Consider the following 22,172-nt stretch of genomic DNA (forward strand, 5'->3'; position numbering starts at 1 on the left):
TCCCTGCTCAGCAGGGAGTCTGCTTCTCCCTCTGACCCTCCTCCCTCTCCTGCTCTCTGTCTCTCATTCTCTCTCTCTCAAATAAATAAATAAAATCTTTAAAAAAAAAAAAAAGAAATATCTCAAATCAACAACCTAACTATACAGGGGCACCTGGATGGCTCAGTTGGTTAAGTGTCTGCCTTCAGCTCAGGTCATGATCTCAGGGTCGTGGGATGGAGCCCCACATCGGGCTCCTTGCTGAGCAGGGAGTCTGCCTCTCCCTCTCCCTCTGCCCCACCTTTCCCTCCCACTCATGCTTGCTCTCTCTCTCTCTCCTTCACCCTGTCAAATAAATAAATAAAATCTTAAAAAAAAAAAACTGACTATACAACTTAAGGAACTAGAGAAAGAAGAACAAACTAAACTCAAAGCTAGCAGAAGGAAGGAAATAATAAAGATTATAACAGAGATAAATGAAATAGAGAATAAAATAACAATAGAGAAAATCAGTGAAACCAAAGTTTGAGTTCTTTGAAAAGAGCAACAGAATTCACAAAACCTTCAACTAGATTAACTAAGAAAAAAGAGAGAGAAGAATCAAATTACTAAACTCAGAAATGAAAATGGGGTGCTCACTTTGGCAGCACATATACTAAAACTGGAATAATACAGAGGAGATTAGTATGGCCCCTGCACAAGGATGACATGCAAATTCTTGAAGTGTTCCATGTTTTCTATAGTTAAAATATACTTGAAATTTACTAAGAGAGTAGATTTTAAGCATTCTACCACCAAAAAAAAGATAACTCTGTGAAGTAATGGATGTGTTAACTTGATTGTGAGAATCATTTCACACTGTATCCATATAGCAAATATTCATGTTGTACACTTTAAATAAGTTATAATTTTGTTTGTCAATTATACCTCAATAAATGTGAGGGAAGAAAAGAAAGTGGGAACGTTACTATCAATTCTACAGAAATAAAAAGGATTGTAAGAGAGCGCTATTAACAACGTATGCCAACAAATTGGCTAACCTAGATGAAATGGATAAATTTCTATAAACAAAATACCTACCAAGACTAAATCAGAAAGGAAAAGAAAATCTGAATAGACCTATAGAACTAGTAAGGAGATTGAATCAGTAACCAAAAATGTTCAAAGGAAAGCCCTGGACCTGATGGCTTCAGTTGTGAATGCTACCAAACATTTAAAGAATTAACACCAATCTTTCTCAAGCTTTTCTCAAAAATTGAAGGGGAGGGAACATTTCATAACTCATTTTTTGAAGCCAGCATTACCCTGAAACCAAAGCCAGACAAAGACACTACAAAAAGAGAAAACTACACACTGATATCCCTTATGAACATTGATGTAAAAATGTTCAACAAAACTACCAAGCCAAATTTAGCAGATACAGTAAAAGGATTATACGTCATGACCAAGTGGGATTTATTCCTGCAATGCAAAAATGGTTCAGGACATGAATATCAGCCATTGTAATTAGACCACATTAACAGAATGATGGAAACAAAAATGCATGATCATCTCAACTGATATAGAAAAAGCATTTGACATATTCAACACCCTCTCATTATAAAAACACTTGGGGTGCCTGGGTGGCTCAGTCAGTTAAGCATCCAACTCTTGCTTTCAGCTCAGATCATGATCTCAGGGTTGTAAGATCAGGTCCCACATCAGGCTCCGTGCTCAGAGCAGAGTCTGCTTGAGAGATTCTCTATCTCCCTCTCCCTCCCCATTTGTCTCTCCCCCTGCTCACACCTGTGCACACGTTCTCTCTCTCCCTCTCAAATAAATAAATAAAATCTTTTTTAAAAAATTTTAAAAACACTCAAAAAACTAGGAATAGAAAGAAAGTACTTCCACATAATAAAAACCATATATGCAAATCCCACAGGGAACATCATAGTGATGGTGAAAGACTAGAAGCTTTTCCTTTAAGATCAGGAACAAAGCAAGGATGCCCACTTCCTCCACTTCAACATAGTACTAGAATTTCTAGCCAAAGCAATTAGGCAAGAAAAAGAAGTAAAAGGCATCCAAATCAGAAGGGAAGTAGTAGAATTATCTTTGTTTGCAAATGATATGATCTTATATGTAGAAAACCCTAAAGATTTCACACCAAAAAAAAAAAAGACAAACCTGTTAAAACTAGTAAATGAATTGGCAAAGTAGCAGAATACAAAGCCAACTCACAAAAAGCAATTGCATTTTTATATATTAACAATGAACAATCTCAAAGGAAATTATGAAAACAAGTCCATTCACAATAACATCAAAAAAATAAAATATTTAGGAATTAATTTAACCAAGAAAGTGAAAGCCTTTTACAGTGAAAAGTACAAAACATTGCCAAAAGAAATTGAAGAAGGTATAAATAATTGAAAACACAGTCCATGTTCATGGATTAGAAGACAATATTGTTAAGAAGTCATTACTTCCCAAAGCAATCTGTAGATTTTATGTAATCTTTAGCAAAATCTCTAATATTTTTTTTGCAGAAATAGAAAAAAACAATCCTAAAATTCATATGGAATCTCAAGGGACCCCAAATAGACAAAACAATCTTGAAAAAGAACAAAGCTGGAGTAGTCACATTTCCTGATATCAAAACTTACTTCAAAAAGAAAAAAAAAACAAACCATAGTAATCAAAACAGTGTGATACTGGCATATAGACATATATAACAACAGAACAGAATCGAGAGCCCAGAAATAAACCCTCACACATATGGACAAATGATTTTTGACAAGGGTGCCAAGACCATTGAATGGGAAAAGACAATCTCTTCAACGGGTGGTGCTGGGGAAACTGGACATCCACATGCAAAAGAATGAAGGTGGACATTTTTCAAACACTATGACTCAAATGGCTCAAATACCTAGAACTATTAAACTCAGAAGGAAATGGAGCAGAAGCTTCAGGACTTGGAATTTGGCAGTAAAAGATAGGACACCAGAGACATCGGCAGTAAAAGAAAAAGTAGACAAATTGGACTTAGTGAAAATTTTTTAAATTTATGCATCAAAAGAGAATATCAACACAGTAAAAAGGCAACCTGGAGAATGGGATAAAATATTTTCAAATTATATATCTGACAAGGAATTAATGTACAGAAACCATGGAAAACTCCTAAAACTCCACAACAACAAAACACTATTACAAAAGGGGCAATAGACTTAAATAGGCATTTCTCCAAAGAAGATATATAAATGCCCAATAAGCACATGAAAAGAAGTTTAACATTACTGATAATAGAGAAATGCAAATCCAAACTATAGAGAGATACCACCTCATACCCATTAGGATGGCTACTATCCAAAAAAAAAAAAAAGCAGGTGTTGGTGAGAATGTGGACAAATTTGAACCCTTGTGCTTTATTGGTGTAAATGATACAGCTGCTGTGGAAAACATGGCAGTTCCTCAAAAAATTAAAAATAGAATTACCATATGATCCAGCAATTCCACTTCTGGGTATCTGACCAAAAGAATTGGAAAAAAGGATTTTAAAGACATATTTGTATGCCTGTGTTCATAAAAGCATTATTTACAATAGCTAAAACATGGAAGCAACCCAAGTGCTCATCAGTGGATGAATGGATACACAAAAAGTGGTGTATACATACAATGGAATATTATTCAGCCTTAAAAAGTAGGGAAATTCTGCCATATTCTATATCATGGATGAACCTCAAGGACATTATGCTAAGTGAAATGAACCTGTCACCAAAAAACTAAATATTCAGTGATGATTCCACTTATATGAAGTACTTAGAGGAGTCAAAGTCATAGAGACAGAAAGTAGAATGATAGTTGGGGGGGGGAGGGAGGTGGGGAGTTTTGTTTAATAGGTATAGAGTTTCAGTTTTACATGATGAAAGAGTTATGGGGATGGTTGGTGGTGAAGGTTGCACATCATTATGAATGTATTTAATACCAATGAACTGTACACCTAAAATAAGATGGTAAGTTTTATGTTATATGTATTTTAACACAAAAAAAAATGGGGAAAAGAATAATGGCCTGCCAAAGATATCTATATCCTAATCCCCCAAAACTGTGAATGTGTTATTTCATATGGCAAGAGAGATTCTGCAGAAATTAAATTAAGATCTTGATATGGGAAGATTATCCTGGTTTATCCAGGTGGGCCCAATGTAATTACAAAGGTCCTTGTAAGTTAAAGAGGGAAGCGGTAAAGTGAGCGTTAGAGGGACTTGAAGGTGCTCTGCTGCTGAGTTTGAAGATGGAGCAAGGGGCCACAAGCCAAGGAATGCATTTGTACTCTACACACTGTGAAAGGCAAGGAAACAAATTCTCCCCTGGAGCCTCTAGAAGGAACACAGCTCTGATAACACCTGATTTTAGCCCAGTAAGACTTATGTTGGAAATTTGTATTGTTTTGAGCCACTAGCTTGTGATAATGTGTTATCACATTATTGGTAGGAAACTGATACACATGCCTGCCCCTCATGTAACCTCCCTAGGACAGGGACCTAGTCTTGTTTGGCTGCACATGTCACAGGTGGTCACTGTTCTTGGATCACAGGTACTTTAGCTTTTCAAATTGAGAGTATCTGACGGATCATCATGCCCCTCATGCTCACTACAAAGCCTGATGAATGATATCACTGGATGTAGGTCAGCTTTCCCAGAATATCCCAGTACTTAAAGCCCCACACTGGACTACCTCTGAAAAAATAATGCACTTTTTCAACAGTGAAGTTTACATCCCTCATTGGGAGAGACAGTGACTTAATCCCACCCACTCCCAACACTATGCAGACCATTGAGTGGAATTGTCAGTGTTCAGGGACTAAAATGGGAAGTTCTCACAAGATGCCTGGGGATTCCAGAACTGAAAGAATGAACAAAGCCAAAATCCAAGAAGATAGGAGAGCAGTCTAGAAGATCACTAGCACTGAAGGACATCAGGGTTGATGTTACCAAGCCAGAAAAATGGGGACCAGGCAGAAGAGAGCAAACAAGCCAGGAACAAACAGGGGAAAGGGGGTTGTAGTATCCAGGGCTGTTACAGTTGCTTTTGGGGGCCAACTAAAGCCTGGTACATAAGTAGTTTAAAATACCAAAGGTGAATGGATGGCATTTGATTCATGCCCACACAAATTGCTGCCTTTTTTTTTTTTTTTTTTTTTTGCGCATCTATACTTTCCTTTAAGGCAAAGTAGGATTTTCAGATGCTGTGCAGGAGTATTGATGGTCCAGTTATAGTTTTTCCTAATTGAATCTGGCTTTTAATGGACAGAACTTAATATGCCACCAAGATCTCTAGTTCTAGAGAACAAAGAAAAACACTTTAAAATTCAGTAAAATTGAGAAGATCTCAATTGAATATATAGTTTCAGATCTGATTTTTCCTATCTTCCATAATTTTTAAAAGAAAGTTTTGTAACATGTCTGATATGAATAAGGCCTTTTACATTTTTATTATAAACATTTGGGCTTAAAGTTGTTGTAATTGACAGTTAAGAACAACAGGAGCCAGTGGCCTGTTCATGAATAAATTATCTGTATTTCAGACTAAATCAAAAGTAAACATTCCCTAAAGTCCTTTCAGGTCTACATTAGTTCTGTGCAAGCCAAATGCAGTAGACAAGCCCTCTCCCTTCCCCTCGTTCCCGTAAATTCTATGGGCTCACTTTAAAATGAACAGTCTTAACTAAAAGGCAGCCTACAAAATAGGAGAAGATATTTGCAAATGACATATTGGATACAGGGTTAGTGTCCAAAATCTGTAAAAAAAAATTATCAAACTCAACACCCAAAAAAACAATCCAGTTAAGAAATGGGCAGAAGACATGAATAGATATTTTTCCAAAGACATCCAGATGGCTAATAGACACATGAAAAGATGCTCAACATCACCCGTCATCAGGGAAATACAAATCAAAACGACAATGAGATACCACCTCACACCTGTCAGAATGGCTAAAATTGACAACACAAGAAACAACAGGTGTTGGTGAGGATGAGAAAAAAAGGGGAACCCTCTTGCACTGTAGGTGGAAATGTAAACTGGTGCAGCCACCCTGAGAACAGTATGGAGGTTCCTCAAGAAGTGAAAAATAGAACTACCCTACGACCCAGCAATTGCACTACTAGGTATTTAGTATTTATCCAAAGGATACAAAAATACTGATTCGAAGGGGTACACACACCCCAGTGTTCATAGCAGCATTATCAACAATAAGCAAACTATGGAAAGAGTGCAAATGTCCATTGACGAATGGATAACGAAGATGTGGTGTTTGTATGTGTATACACAAACACACACACACACACACACACACAAAGTGGAATATTATTCAGCCATCAAAAAGAATGCAGTCTTGCCATTTGCAATGATGTGGATGGAGCTAGAGTGTATTATGCTAAGGGAAATAAGTCAGAGAAAGACAAATACCATATAGATTTCACTCATATGTGGAATCTAAGAAACAAAACAGATGAACCTATGGAAGGGGGAATAAAAAGAGGGAAACAAACCATAAGAGACTCTTAACGATAGAGAACAGAGTTGATGGAGGGAGGTGGGTGGGGGATGGACTAGATGGGTGATGGGTATTAAGGAGGGTGCTTGTGATGAGCACTGGGTGTTATATGTAAGTGATGAATCACTGAATTCTCCTGAAACCAGTATTATTGCACTGTATGTTAACTAACTAGAGTTTAAATAAAAATTTGGGGGAAAATGGTCTTTCCTCTGAAGTAATATTGTATGCATTTTGAACCATTTGCACATCTAAGTTATTGAATGGTTATTTAATTCATTTTTCTGAATCAACATTTTTATTTCATCAGGAGAATATTGCAAGAGATCCTGGGTTGTGTTGTTTACAGTTTGTGATTAGTGTTTTCCTAAATAATGGGATGGGATGGAGAGAGGAAGAAAGAAGTAGTCTGATGACCTTCACTTTTTTTTTATTTTTATTTATTCTTTTGAAGAAGTAATAGCAGTGAATTCATGTCATTTAAATGTTTAGAAAGATTAAGTATGACAAATTGCTTTAAATGATAAAGTTATATTTCTGACTACCTGTATTTGAATATGCTGATAATCAGTTTAAAAACAACACAGGCAATAAGGGTAAGGTCACCATTCTGAATCACAGAGCAATAAAACTGTTGTCAGCAGCAGTGATGTCACTCATCCCAAATGTCCAAAAGGCTATTGGAAATTAACTTTAGGTAGAAATGCCTTCTGACTTGCCATTGGTTCTAAAAGGCAGTCAGTGTTAAAGCAGGAAAGAATGTCCAATGGGAAAAAGACAGCCTCTTCAACAAATGGTGTTGGGAAAATTGGACAGCCACATGCAGAAGAATGAAACTGGACCATTTCCTTACACCACACACAAAAATACTCAAAATGGATGAAAGACCTAAATGTGAAACAGGAATCCATCAAAATCCTTGAGGAGAACACAGGCAGCAACCTCTTCGACCTCAGCCACAGCAACTTCTTCCTAGAAACATCGCCAGAGGCAAGGGAAGCAAGGGCAAAAATGAACTATTGGGATCTCATCAAGATAAAAAGCTTTTGTACAGCAAAGGAAACAGTCAACAAAACCAAAAGACAACAGACAGAATGGGAGAAGATATTTGCAAATGACATTTCAGATAAAGGGCTAGTATCCAAGATCTATAAAGAACTCAAACTCAACACCCACAGAACAAATAATCCAATCAAGAAATGGGCAGAAGATATGAACAGACATTTCTGCAAAGAAGACATCCATATGGCCAACAGACACATGAAAAACTGCTGAACATCACTCGGCATCAGGGAAATCCAAATCAAAACCTCAATGAAATACCACCTCACACCAGTCAGAATGGTTAAAATTAACAAGTCAGGAAATAACAGATGTTGGTGAGGATGTGGAGAAAGGGGAACCCTCCTACACTGTTGGTGGGAATGCAAAGTGGTGCAGCCACTCTGGAAAACAGTATGGAGGTTCCTCAAGAAGTTGAAAATAGAGCTACCCTATGACCCAGCAATTGCACTACTGGATATTTATCCCAAAGATACAAATGTAGTAATCCAAACGGGCACCTGCACCCCAATGTTTATAGCAGCAATATCCACAATAGCCAAACTTTGGAAAGAGCCCAGATGTCCATCAACAGATGAATGGATAAAGAAGATGTGGTGTGTGTGTGTATATATATATATACACATATATACATGTATATATGTGTACATATACACACATATACACACACACACAATGGAATATTAATGCAGCCATCAAAAAAACGAAAGCTTGCCATGTGCAATGATGTGGATGGAACTAGAGGGTATTATGCTAAGCGAAATAAGTCAATCAGAAAGACAATTCTCATATGATCTCACTGATATGTGTAATTTGAAAAACAAGACAGAGGATCACAGGGGAAGGGCAGGAAAAATGAAACAAGACGAAACCAGAGAGGGGAAACAAACCATAAGAGACTCTTAATCTCAGGAAACAAACTGAGGTTTGCTGGAGTGGAGGGGGGTGGGAGGGATGGGGCAGCTGGGTGATGGACACTGGGGAGGATATGTGCTATGGTGAGCGCTGTGAATTATTTAAGACTGCTGAATCACAGACCTGTACCCCTGAAACAAATACATTATATGTTAATTTAAAATAATAATAATAAATAAATATCAACTAAGGCTTCAAAAAAAAATAAAAGGCAGTTAGTGTTAAGCAAACACAGACCCCTTTTGGGAACCTTTATAATAAAGTCAGACACATTAATCTCTACTCATGTGTCTAGTCAGGGTCTGACCCCAAGCTCTTAGGGCTACAGTGGAAGAAAGGAAAGAAGGAAGGGCCAACTGACATTAGCTAACAGAGTTTGTGTAAAGGTTCAGGTGTTCCTGTAAGCAAATAAATGTCATTTCTTGATTTGTCCCATAAGACAAAAAATATCTCTCCGTGATGATACAGGATCACATTACAGTCTCCCTGTACTTTAACAGTGTTCCGTTAACCCCAAGATTTGACTTAAGAGAAGGGATGGAAAGAAAAGAAGTCACCTCCTGGTTACTCTGGATGTTTTGGTCCTCAGACAAAGCACTGCCCTTAAAGAGTTGCAAGTCCTTGCGGTTCCCTTGCCTTTGCCACTGATAAATGTGTATGACCTAGAGCGTCTCAACTAATCTTGGTGGGTGCATCGAGGGGGAGCAACACCTTCCCTCCCAACTTTGAAAAACTAAGAGTGAGATGAGGTAAAAGATGTGAACGGACTTAGCAAACCCTGTTAGAGGGCAATGAGATGACAGTGTTTCCCGAGAGCTGCTTTCTTGAGAAGAGAATAAGGTGTATGATGTCATCTCACATCCTTAGCAGTATCCGAAATAGTCCACATTCAAGAAATAAATGCTTACCATGGTTATGAATAAAGCTCTACTTTGATGAAACTAGTAGCGAATTAGAAAACTAGACAAGAGACCAGAAACTTGCCAGCCAGCACTTCTGAATTATTAGTGCCATCTCCCGAGTGTTTCTGGGCAAGTGGATGAGATTAGCGTAGATCTTTAACGCCCCTCTCACATTCCAGATTCCATCTGAAAGGAACAACAACAAAAAAAGCTGTGGGGTGGGCACAGTGAGGACCTGTATTCATGTTAAAAATAGGGAAGAGTATTGGGGCGCCTGGGTGGCTCAGTTGGTTAAGCGACTGCCTTCGGCTCAGGTCATGATCCTGGAGTCCCAGGATCGAGTCCCGCATCGGGCTCCCTGCTCGGCGGGGAGTCTGCTTCTCCCTCTGACCCTCCGCCCTCTCATGCTCTCTCTCTCTCTCATTCTCTCTCTCAAATAAATAAATAACAAAAATTAAAAAAAAATAAAATAAAATAAAAATAGGGAAGAGTATCTATCATAACGGAAGACACTGAGCAGGGACTTGTAACTTCTCTTCCAGAGGAAAAAAGAATGTGTCCATGAAAGGAGACAACTGACCCACGAGGAAGGGCGTGGAGACCTGAGGTTTTGTGTAAACATGCGGCTGTAGCAGCTGTAAACCTTTTACATCTTCTCAGATTCTAACCCAGGGGAGAAAAAGTGAGGGCTTCTTTCCAAGCATTTCAGCAAAGGGATCTCCGTCGGTTCTGTGAGCTCTGACTGTGACAGGTGCCACCCCTGAACCGTTCTGGACCGCCAGAGAAATAAAGTGTGCCTTTTAGTACCTTAGGCCCTGGAATCAGAGTGAAGGGTGAGGGGCCCCACCTGGAGCACGTTGGTTACGAGAGAGAGAGAGAGATCATTCTCAGAGAGAAATCTGGGTGCAGTTTCTAGGGGAAGAAAGGATGGACGAATGCTTGGCAGCCACATTTACTAAAACTGCAGGCTCCTGGTCACTAGATGCTTCATGTAGACCCGAGTTCAGGAGTGAGATGGATTTAGCAAACCCTTGCTGGCTCTGCTATTGACTTTAGGAACTCATGTGTCACTGCCGTTGCTTCTTGTTCACCCATAGCCCTGCCTGCCAGTTACTAAGCTGACTTCATGGTGGTTTGTATAAAGCTAGTCTAGCACTTGCTTGTTCTTGGGAGTCTGGCCCCTACAACCCATCCTGCCAGTATTCCTTGATGATGGACCTGTGCTTTCAAGAGCAGGTGAAGCGTCTCCCTACCACAGGATACCAACACGCTGCTGAGTTTTTGAGGCCTCACGCTTTCCTGGTAGCTGCCTCCCCTGAGAATATTCCGAAAGGAAACTATGGTATTTCGGAGTTCCAGTAGCTCTCATGGACTCTGTCCAGTTTGCCCAGATCTAGAAGCTAAACGAAGCAAGCCTACCTAGGCTACAAAGCACGGGTGGGGGGGAGGGGGGAGGGGGGCCCTCAGCGCTGGCTGCGGAGTGCTCAGCTGCCCACTGCTACAGCGGCCTGGTCTCCCAGGGGAGGGCAGGCCCGGCCACCGTGTTCCCGGCTGCGTGCGCTCCCCGAGGTTTCTGGTTACCTTACTTTGCAACTCAGATGGTTTGCTTTTAACGGTCTGCTTGTCTTGTTCCATTTGACTTATAAAAATGCTCACATTCTTGAGTAGACTTAAACAGCTGAATGTTTCTTTGTCAGGTCATACAGTATATTTGACAATAATCGCCAGGATCCCACAGGACTGACCGCTGCTCTGCAGGCCACAGACCTGGCTGGAGTTCTGCACATGCTCTACTGTGTCCTCTTCCACGGCACCATCTCGGACCCCAGCCCTGCCAATCCCAAGGAGAGTTACACTCAGAACACGGTCCAAGTGGCCATTCAGAGTTTACAGCTCTTCAACAGTTTTGCCGCTCTGGACCTGCTGGCTTTCCAGGTACCAAGCATTGGTCACTGTTGGTGCTAACCAGCCAAGAGTTCATATTTTAGTATAGACAATGGTGTGAGGTTCTTCTCCTGGATTAGGACATAAGGAATAAACTACAGTACAGGAAATCACAATACATACCATTTAGAAAGCTGCTATCTTCTGGGAACCGTATTAGGTGCTCTACATATGCGTTCTCATTTATTCTCATGATAGTCCTGCAAAATATTATACCCATTCTACAGATGGAAATGCTGACAGTTAAGTAATTTCCCCAAGGTTACACGTGGCTTTGCCAGGACTGGTACCAATGATTTTCTAACCCCGAAATCTGTGCCACTCTGCTACTACTAAATCTTGTCTCAATTTCTTTATAGAAAAGGCATTATTATCCCATCAGCTTTTAAATATTAAGGAAAGTCCTGGTTTCTTACACAAACAGAACCAAAATTAGATAAATTGTTTTGTTGATAGGACTTTCTGTGGATGATTTAACGGATTTGTGTCCAGTGTAAAGTGCATGTGTAGTTATATGTGCACACCCCTATAAATTCAATTTTTATAGCTGAAGGAAGAAGAATTGCTTTATGCTATAACACCAGACTGTCAGCTTAGAAATAGATTTTTTTCATGTAGGAAATTTAATTTTCAAAAACACTGAACCTTTGGAACAGAGCAAGCCCCAAGGAGTAGACTTCTCTTTCAGTTTATTAACTGTCAAGCGATTTCATTAAAAAAGGAACAAACTTGGCAGATGATGAACCCATAATTTAGATGAATTGCTTTGCTCAGAGGGAAAAAGGTTATAGAGATACAAATGTATGAAAATGGTGGGCTTTGGCCATTCCCAGATAGAAGAAACGCTTGTTTTGTAGCTGATGACAAATGTGGAATTCTTGTCTTCCTGTCATTCCGTTCACAACAGGAAAGTAGTGAGTAAGTTGTATCATTGGATTCGATATCTTTCAACTTTGTAGAGTTAGTTTATCCATCATAAGAACAGAAATCTCTTTAGGGTTAATGCATTTCAGTTTCCGAAGCACTTGAACTGGCCTTAGGTGATAACTACATAATCTGTAAAGTTCTGAGAATCTGCAGGCACGTGCACCTCAAACAGGAGATGTCTGCTCCAGAGAATGCCAGTGGCTCATGCCTCTGGGTTGAACATAACACCTGTGTTTTATGAAGAACCAAGCCCATCGTGTTCAGTGTGGAAACAGCTTGGAAATCAGGAGACACTAAGTTTTTGCTTCAGAACATGGAGACTAGCAGTCTACCCATCAGCTAGTCCAAGTAAAGTGATTTCCTTTGTCACCAGGGATTATGAAAAGAAATATCTGAAACTGTCTCTTAGCTTCTGGTGTTATAGGTTTTCTGACCAGGATTCATACTGCTGCAGGGTGCTCCACATCATAAACAAAAGCACTTGTATTAAGTCAGCCATTCCATCAGTCACTGTTGAGTGTCAGGGAGCCCAGACCCATGCGCGCCCCACACCATTCCTGTGAGGTCACAGCCTGTTCAGTCTCACTCAAAAGGAGCACCACTGAACCGCAACCAGCCCTGCTCCCCTAGTGGCCTTTAGGCACAATGGTCAATAATGTTAGAAAAATCATAAGCTTATTTCTGGAGCCCTTCATGGCAAACTAACATAAAAACCGAGATTTCTCCTCTCTAGCTCCTTGCTATGTCCAGCCTGAAATGTATTCCCTACTTGAGCCACTTTTGTCAAAAGCAGCAGGGAAAACACCAGGGTGACTCAAGAGTGTTCAAGCCATTCTTAGAATCAAATATCCTGCCTCCCAAGTAGAATGTCTTTCTTGGCTGGTTCCTAACAGTTCTCCAGTACATTTGCTTCTTTCCTCTCTGTCCTTCATGCAGCTCTGTATTTCTCTTAACTTTCTTTCCTGTTTTTTTTTTTTCCTTCTTTTTTAATCTCTGTTCTGACTCTCCTGTTTTATCTTAGTCCATTTGGCCATAATTGTTTCTCATTCTCTCCCCAGACATTATTCTCAGGTACTCTTTTCCCCTTAACTAGTGCATGGGCCAGGAAAGCCTGCAGGAACCTTCCTCCTGCCTGCCATCCTTTCGATATTCAAGGTCCAGCACATTTTTTCTTACTCCTCATCAGCACATGTGGGCACCCAAATGCCCAGAATTTCTAGCATCGGGTACTCTAATACATCTACCAACGATTACCTTATTGTTCCAGTTACTTTTATACATTAAAAAAAAAACCTTATTAGATAATAACCACTTTATTATGATCACAGATTCTATGGGCCAAGAATTCAGACAGGGGTGGCTTGTCACTGCTCCATGATGTAGGCCTTCAGCTGAGAGCCTCCAACAACAAGTCAGGGAATGGAGGGGCAGGTTGACACAGATAGCTGGGAGCTAAAATTACTGGAGGCTCCTTCACTCTCCTGATGCCTGTGATGACTTAAAGACTAGGTTCACCAAGGACTATTGGCCAAAGACTCTACATATGGCTTTTCTATGTGACTTGGGCTTAAAACATGGTGTCTAGGTTCTGAGTGAGTGTCCTGAGAGGAAGCTTCCAGAAAACAAATGTTCCAAAAGAAACAGAAACTGCATGGCTTTTTATGACCCTGCTTTTTACAAGTCGTATAGCTACATATCAACCGTACTCTTGGTTAAATCAGTCATAAGCCTTCCAGCTTCAAGGGGAGAAGGAATAGGCCCCACCTCTCAGTGGGAGGACTATCAAAGATTTATAGGCATTTTTTTGAACCACAGCACTCTGTTTAGCAAGCTAAAATAAAACGTCCACACAGATGTAGAATAAAACATAAGATGTAAAACGTAAGATGTAAAATAAAACGTCCACATTGATGTAGATGGACATCTGATCAAGCATGTAATGCTCAAGTAAATATAATACAGATATACAGTATTTGCATATAAAGCAATGGGTGAGTTTGGGAGAAAAGTACTATTATGATGAATATGGTCAGAGACACTCATGTTCTAGTTCATCAAGACCACTTGCATGAGTGAGATTTTAGGGGCGCCTGGGTGGCTCAGTCGTTAAGCGTCTGCCTTCGGCTCAGGTCATGATCCCAGGGTCCTGGGATTAAGCCCCGCATCGGGGTCCCTGCTTGTGTTCCCTCTCTTGCTGTGTCTCTCTCTGTCAAATAAATAAATAAATCTTTAAAAAAAAAGTGATATTTTAGGAACTACGTTTATAAAAGATAGGAAAAGAGATTTTAGGTACAGCATGGGTCTGACCTCAGAAAAATCTGGGAGACAATTTATGAATTGCCTGAGAGGATCAAAGGAACTGAAGAATAAAATCGAAATGAGATAAATGGTCTGACCCGCTAAAGAGTTAAATAAGACAATGTAAGACATGTTGACCATTTGAGGACCAAGGAATCACAAGAATGCAGAGCTATAATAGGCATCCTCATCAAACCTTTGGATCTGGAGTCAGATTGATGTGACTTTGGGCCATTATACTACCAAGTTTTATGACCTTAGACAAGTCATTTGAACTCAGTTTCTCATCTGTAAAACAGACTAAAAACACCTACCTCACAAGTGTGAGGGTTAAATGAGATAATGTAGAAGCACTGTGCTAGCTAGCATATAGTAGGCCCTCAAGAAATGTGGATGCAGAATTTGCCCAAACTGTTTTTGCAGATGTTGATTCAGAAAGTTGACTTTTGAATGCTGCATCCCCAGTGCCCCTCCACACTTCTGCAAAGCCATAAACCCGTGTGCTCGTTTCACGTGAGAACCTATCATGTAGTAGTAACAAAAGGTTAGCCATTAGAATATTTCCTTAGCTTGTTCCATTTCATTGTATACTAATAAGGCTGTCAAAATATTTTTCCCTCTTCAGCAAAGAGTCTGATTTCACTGTGAATTCATATTGGCACAGATGGCCTTGAGATCCCGGATATTGTATATCGCATACACTTTGACAGATTTTACAATTGAAGGTGGTCTCAAGAAACAAATCAATGTACTGACTTGGCAATTAATTCTGGCTAAAAAGGAAATATAGTTTCCTTGAAAAATTGGTTTAATTTTTATATTCAAACTTACATGCCCCTTGACCTGCTCTTATCAGTGAAGGTTAAACAGAGGGTACTGGGTCACAGCCTGCTGGACACAACTAATTAAATAAGGGCTGAGCTGAGAAGGTGTCACTGCCTGATTTAAAGGAACAAAGCTCTCATGAAGCCTCTTTGGGGCTTGAAAAACATTTTGTCTCAGGGCAATGAAACTGAGACAGAAGGCACTCTTAAAATTTAGTGGTAATTTTATTTCAGCAATACTCACTAACAGGACTGTGTTTCACCACTGTTAGGCAAAGTGAATTCATTGCAACTTCCAAGCTGCAACATATCTGACCTGGTTCAAGCCCACCAAGACCTTGAATCAAGAGATGAGTTTAAAATGCTGCCTTTTCCCACAGGCCGGCAGGGGTGCTTCATTCCAGTGTCGGCTGCGAGTGTATTCTGTGGGCTTTGCCTCTCCCCTTTGCCCTCCTGTCTCTCTGTCTGTTTGACATGTTTATTAAATAGAAGCTTCAGGCTTCACAGACAGAGTCAGGCTCTCCTCCCGCGTCGCCCACCAGCAACAGCTCTGTGCCTGTCTGGAGAAAGGATCCCAGAAGCCTCACAGTTGAGGGGGCTTCGTGGTTTGTTTTTATTGGGGGGAGGCAGGGTGTTGGTTTTTTAACATTCTTTTGGGAACGTTGGGTTTCTAGAGCTGTTTGAATAATAACCAGTTGTTTTTTATGTTGCTTTCCTATTTGAACATCAGTAAATAATTAGAATTGTGTTTTATCCCTGTGTTCAAGAAAATGTTTTCTGCTTCAGGAAAAAATAAAAGTATTAGAAGTTAGCTAAATGGTAGATTCACAGGAGAATATTTATATTTTTCCACATTTTCTACAGTGAGACTGTTTGTACAATGAGGAAAAACTACTACAAATGGAATAAATAACCATGCTTTAGGTGGATAGTGTCTTGATCCACAGGAGTATTTCTCCATGTCTCTTTTCAGGTTAAATGTTGCATTTATTATGATCATTTATTAGAGCAGGAATCCCCAAACTGAACTATTAAACATAGTGCTCTAGAAATTTCCTGTGCTGGGCCGCCTGGGTGGCTCAGTCGTTAAGCGTCTGCCTTCAGCTCAGGTCATGATCCCAGGGTCCTGGGATCGAGCCCCACGTCGGGCTCCCTGCTCGGCGGGAAGCCTGCTTCTCCCTCTCCCACTCCCCCTGCTTGTATTCCCTCTCTCCCTGTGTGTCTCTCTGTCAAATAAATAAATAAAATCTTAAAAAAAAAAAAAAAAAAAGAAAGAAAGAAATTTCCTGTGCTTTTCCTGCACCATAGCAGAAAGTGCACAGGGTCCAGTCTTGCTTTGTGATTTGCAGCCCTGCCTCTCCCCGGGCTGAGGAGTTCTAACTGCTCCTTGTCTTCGTCAGTCTATTGTAGGAGCAGAGGGCTTGTCCCTTGCATTCCGGCACATCGCCAGCTCTCTACTGGGCCACTGCAGCCAAGTCTCCTGTGAAAGCCTCCTTCATGAGGTCATCGTCTGTGTGGGCTACTTCACTGTCAACCACCCAGATAACCAGGTAAGAGGCCCCGGACACTTCCTTAGACTGCTCCCCCAATCCTGAGAGTGTGAGGTATTGGAGTGAGAAAAGGCAGGCTCCCGTGCTGGAACCCATCTGTCCTGTGTGAGGCACTTTAACCAGGCTCCAGGGACAGGTCTCTGACTTATTCTATCCGAAGAGGTGTGATCAGCACTAGATTAGCACCAAGGCCTCCTCTTAGAGCTATAAAAATAAAATATTTTTAATAAAACATTCACTACACAGAAGCATCACACCCTTACCACATAGGTTCTGATGTTCCATCCATATATTTGTTTTGTTTTGATCAGGTAGATTGCATCTTTCAGCTTGGGTTACTTAGGGGTGCTTAGGGGCTGTCAGGTGGTGTTGGAGGGGGGCCTGAGAAGGTGGGACTTGGGCTTCTTCCCCTTGAGTCACCCAGAGTAGTTTTGCTTTTAACTGTTTGGATGATGTGGTTTCCAAGCAAGAGTTCTATTTGTTAATAGGGTTCTGCTGCTTTAAGAAGTTGGGAAGACTTGTGTTACCGATTTTGTAAAAAAAAAAAAAAAAAAAAAAAAAAAAATTAATAATAGTAATGAGCACTTTATTTCTTTTTATTTTTAAAACCAGAGTAATGGCATAACTAACATATCAGATAGTAGATCCTGACAGCCTCATTTATCCAAAGCCTTCTGCAACCTTAACTGTATGGATTATAGCTGAGAAAAAAGCTTCTGGACAACCCTTAACCCTCACTCCAAATTAGTAAGTTTATTTTAGGCAAATCTCTAACAAGCGTACTTATTAGGTCTGTTTAGCCTACAGCAAACTAGACTAGGGCAGGAGAAGGACAGGAGTTGGTTATAGTGACAGAACCAAGTACAAGGTGAGAAGCTGCACACTACGAGCTGAAACTGTTTATTTAATAAGGAGAAAGAGGAAAGAAGAAAATAAGGCAGGTCCCCAAACTCAGAAATAGCAGTCATCTGGGTTCAAAGGGACACTAAACCCTGTATTTTATTTCCAAGAAGATTCTTAATGTCCTCAGTGCTAACTCTGAATGAGCATGGAGGCAAAATATATGTTCTCTGAATTCCCTTTTAAGAAGGTTGAGGAACATGCAGTCCATTCTAGAAAGATTTCCATGATTAAAATATAGAAAATGTGGGGGGCGCCTGGGTGGCTCAGTTGGTTAAGCAACTGCCTTCAGCTCAGGTCATGATCCTGGAGTCCCAGGATCGAGTCCTGCATCAGGCTCCCTGCTCAGCAGGGAGTCTGCTTCTCCCGCTCCCGCTCCCCCCTCTTGTGCTCTGTCTCTAAAATAAATAAATAAAATCTTTAAAAAAAATAAATAAGTAAAATAAAATAAAATATAGAAAATGTGGACCCTTACCAGAACAAGCGTCATAAATGGAAAAGTTCCCCTTTTTCAGGCACTGTTGCCAGGAGGGTAGATCTTTTTCACCACCGCCACCCCCCCTGCCCCCCACACATGCCCTGGGAGCATTCTGGCAGTGCTCTCCCCTTGCTAGCACCCCCAGGTACTGGTGCTTTGTCCTTTCCGTGCACCAGGCCCAGCAGGTTCATGAGTCTCTTACAAGCTGCTCAGGGAAGGAAAGCTGAGGGAAATCTCCTATGTGATTTTCTTTTCTCCATGTATATTCATTCAACCTACTAAATTTGCATTTTATTTTCCCTTAGAAGTTTGTTTTTCTTTTTCTCATTACAAACGTATTCCTTACTCATCATGAAAAAGACAGGCAAGTGCAGAGAAGACGGAATCACAGTTACTCCTGAGGTCACCATCTGAGATAGCCACTGTTACCATGTTGGCAAGTTCCCTTGCAGTCCCTTTTCTATGAATATTTTTTCCAGTTTCATTGAGATATAATTGACATATAACATTGTATTCATTTTAGGGTGCAAACTGATAATTTGATATATGCATATTATACAAAATTATTACCATAGTAAGTTTAGTTAACATCCATCACTTCACAAAGTTACAGAGTTTTTTCTTGTGGTGAGAACTTTTAAGATCGACTATCTTAGCAATTTTCAAATGTATGATACAGTGCTAGTCATCATGCTGTACATTACGTCTCCAGAACTTATTTATCTTTTAACTGGAAGTTTGTGCCTTAGGACCACCTCACCCATTTCACACCCCCCGCCACCCCACTATGCGTATTTTACATAGCTGAGATCATAGTGCACATACACTGATGTCCTGGTTTATACCCTTAACGTGATGGGTCTTCCTCTACTTACGCTGGGGTTACGTCCCAATAAACCCATCATAAGTTGAAAATATCTTAAGTGGAAAGTGCACTTGATACAACTCACCTACCTTCAGCATGCTCAGAACACTTACGGTAGCCTACAGTTGGGTAAAATCATCTAACACAAAGCCTATTTTATAGTAAAGTGTTGAATATCTCATTTAGTTCATTGACTACTGTAGTGAAAGTGAAAAACAGAATAGTTTCTGAGTACAGAATGGTTGTTAAGTCTATCACTTGCTTACCGTCATGATCACGCGGCTGAAGGGAGGCTGTGGCGGGGGGGAGGTTGGGGGGTTGCTGGCTGGGAGCTGCCACCACCCAGCATCTCCAGAAAGTATCATATCACTAGCCTGGGGAAAGATAAAAATTCAAAGTATAGTTTCTACTGAATATGTGTTGCTTTCATAAGGTCGAAAAATCATGTTGAACCATCATAAGTCAGGCGCCATCTGTATGTCAAAATCATTCTTTGTGAATATCTTTTTTTACCGAAGTATAGTTGATGCACACTGTTGTGAATATCATTTTTATTGGCTGCATGGCTTTATTTTGTATAGACAGCCCACGGTTTACCAAACAATTTCCTGTTTTATACTTAAGTTGTTCATCATATATCATGATGCTATCTACGGCACTTGTAAAGGGGTGAGTAATTTGTGGGTGTGATAGTGTTTTGCTGCGTTACAGCTCCTCAGCAAGAGTTCAGCTCCTTCAGCACATCCGTGTTTGGGGATGGCTTAAAACTTTTTGCTTAAGCCAACTCTTCTGTGATGAATTTACTGAACTCAGAATTGTGTGGGATTTAAAAGAGTTTTTCTGCCGCTGCTAGATCACAGACTGATCCTCTCCTGTAGATCAAGCATACCTCCTAAGTTTCTGTGGGCTCACCAGAATGAATGGGAAATGAGGTCAAGAGAACTGGCATTTGGAGATGGCTTGGCAGCAATGACTGGGACCAGGTGAGAGAGCAGTGACTGGGCACACAAGGACAAGAGGAAACAGGCAAAGAGAGTAGCGGGCGGCACAGGCAGGAGACAGGGGCACTGTGGCTAGTCCGCTGGGGAAGAAGATGCAGCAGGGATATGGAGATAATTGTCGAGAGGTGAGCTTGCTATGAGGAAAAAATTAGAAAAGGGAAAAAAGCCAGATCCCCTATTTTGACACCTGCCTTCCAGAAAGATTGAAGACTAACCTGGACATCTACTTCTGATTAGAGACAAGATCAGAGAAGTCACTTCAGCCCCAGGCAGTAGTTGATGAAATGCAACAATCTACGAGAAGAAAGAATATGATAAAAAGTAGAGGAGAAATCAGAAATTGTAGTAATTGTCAAACACTGAGACACTGCACCTATGGAGATGCTGTTTCTAAGCATAACCCCTGGTATTTGTAGAATTCTTGGTGCTGTTCTTCCTATCTGTTGTCTTTTGAACCTCATCAGCACTTCAGTGAGGCTATAAGTACAGCGGGTATTTCTGCCTCACAAAGTGAGGAACCAGGATTTGAAGAGGTGAAGTAAGTCCCTGGACATGACATGAAGAATCACTAAAAGACCAGGACTAGAACCCAGGTCTTGCAGAGTCCAACTCAGTGTACTTTTCATTTCATGTTGCTTAAGAAAATCACATGTGTATGAAAAAGTGCTCAACATCCCTCAGCATCAGGGAAATCCAAATCAAAACCTCAATGAGATACCACCTCACACCAGTCAGAATGGCTAAAATTAACAAGTCAGGAAACGACAGATGTTGGCGAGGATGCGGAGAAAGGGGAACTCTCCTACACTGTTGGTAGGAATGCAAGCTGGTTCAGCCATCTGGAAAACAGTATGGAGGTTCCTCAAAAGGTTGAAAGTGGAGCTACCGTATGACCCAGCAATAGCCCTACTGGGTATTTACCCCCAAAATACAAATGTAACGATCTGAAGGGGTACGTGCACCCCAATATTTATAGCAGCAATGTCCACAATAGCCAAACTATGGAAAGAGCCAAGATGCCCATCAATAGATGAATGGATAAAGAAGATAGGGGTGGCTGGGTGGCTCAGTCGTTAAGCTCATCCTTTTTTTTTTTTAAGATTTTTTTATTCATTTATTTGACAGAGAGAGACAGTGAGAGAGGGAACACAAGCAGGGGGAATGGGAGAGGGAGAAGCAGGCTTCCCTCTGAGCAGGGAGCCCGACCCAAGGCTCGATCCCAGGACCCCGGGATCATGACCTGAGCCAAAGGCAGGCGCTTAATGACTGAGCCACCCAGGTGCCCCATGATAGGTCATCCTTAAAAGCTGAAAATACCCTGACCACCCCCCCCATATTAATAGAGGCGCTCCAATGACAGACACTGATGAGCAGGGACTTACAGGTGCGATGTCACGTGCCTTGCTCTGTGGAGCCATCTCTAGCCGCAGTTGTTTTAGCTGCATCAAAGGGTTGTGCTCATGCCATCCAGCTGCATGGCACGGGCTGCGTAGGGGGAAATAGCCTCAGTTTACTAAAATGATAACTGCTCATATCCCAGTAGAATTGGGGAGTTTTCTGTAACTGAAAAGCTGATTGTCTATTTCATTCTAAAAACTTGTTTTATTAAATTCCCTTTCTGATCCCCCCAAACCCAGTAATTTGCTGAGTGTTTGCTGAGGGGATGTGGTACATATAGCTTTAAGCTCTCGTCCCAGCTCTGGCCACAGATTCATGGAGTCTTCCCGTGGAAGGCCTCTGAAGTCTCTAGTCCCGCTGGCTCAGATTACAGGTGGAGTAACCGAGGCTCGGGGAAGGAAAGGGGTTGCGGAGTAAGAGCTCGCGTGCCCCCACCTCACAACCGGCAGTCCAGTTCCTGCCCTTTCCAGCTCTCTTCTGTTCTTAGGAAGCGAATGTATTTAACCTGATGCCACGTTCTCTAAATCAGAGGAATTTCAGAGGAGAAATTATGATGCTCAATTCATTTAATGCTTCTGTATCATTAGTCAGAA

The 22,172-nt window shown here is 40.9% G+C and overlaps 1 protein-coding gene and 1 non-coding gene across 7 annotated transcripts in view; both read left to right on the forward strand.

The window, feature by feature from the left end:
• The window catches only part of SCAPER (S-phase cyclin A associated protein in the ER), a 486,665-nt gene that overhangs the window by 439,246 nt on the left and 25,247 nt on the right, over positions 1-22,172 (forward strand). For all 6 annotated transcript variants that reach the window (XM_034993780.1, XM_034993784.1, XM_034993785.1 and 3 more), the window contains 2 exons: positions 11,092-11,329; positions 16,788-16,937. In XM_034993780.1, coding sequence (XP_034849671.1) covers positions 11,092-11,329; positions 16,788-16,937 — 388 coding nt within the window. The remainder of the gene's footprint in view (positions 1-11,091; positions 11,330-16,787; positions 16,938-22,172) is intronic.
• Positions 611-717, forward strand: LOC118003820. The gene has a single exon (XR_004677435.1). It is a non-coding gene; the product is annotated as a U6 spliceosomal RNA (small nuclear RNA).

The sequence above is a fragment of the Mirounga leonina genome, unplaced genomic scaffold, assembly GCF_011800145.1.
Source record: "Mirounga leonina isolate KUSES-001 unplaced genomic scaffold, KU_Mleo_1.0 Mir_91, whole genome shotgun sequence".
NCBI classification, from domain to species: Eukaryota; Metazoa; Chordata; class Mammalia; order Carnivora; family Phocidae; genus Mirounga; species Mirounga leonina.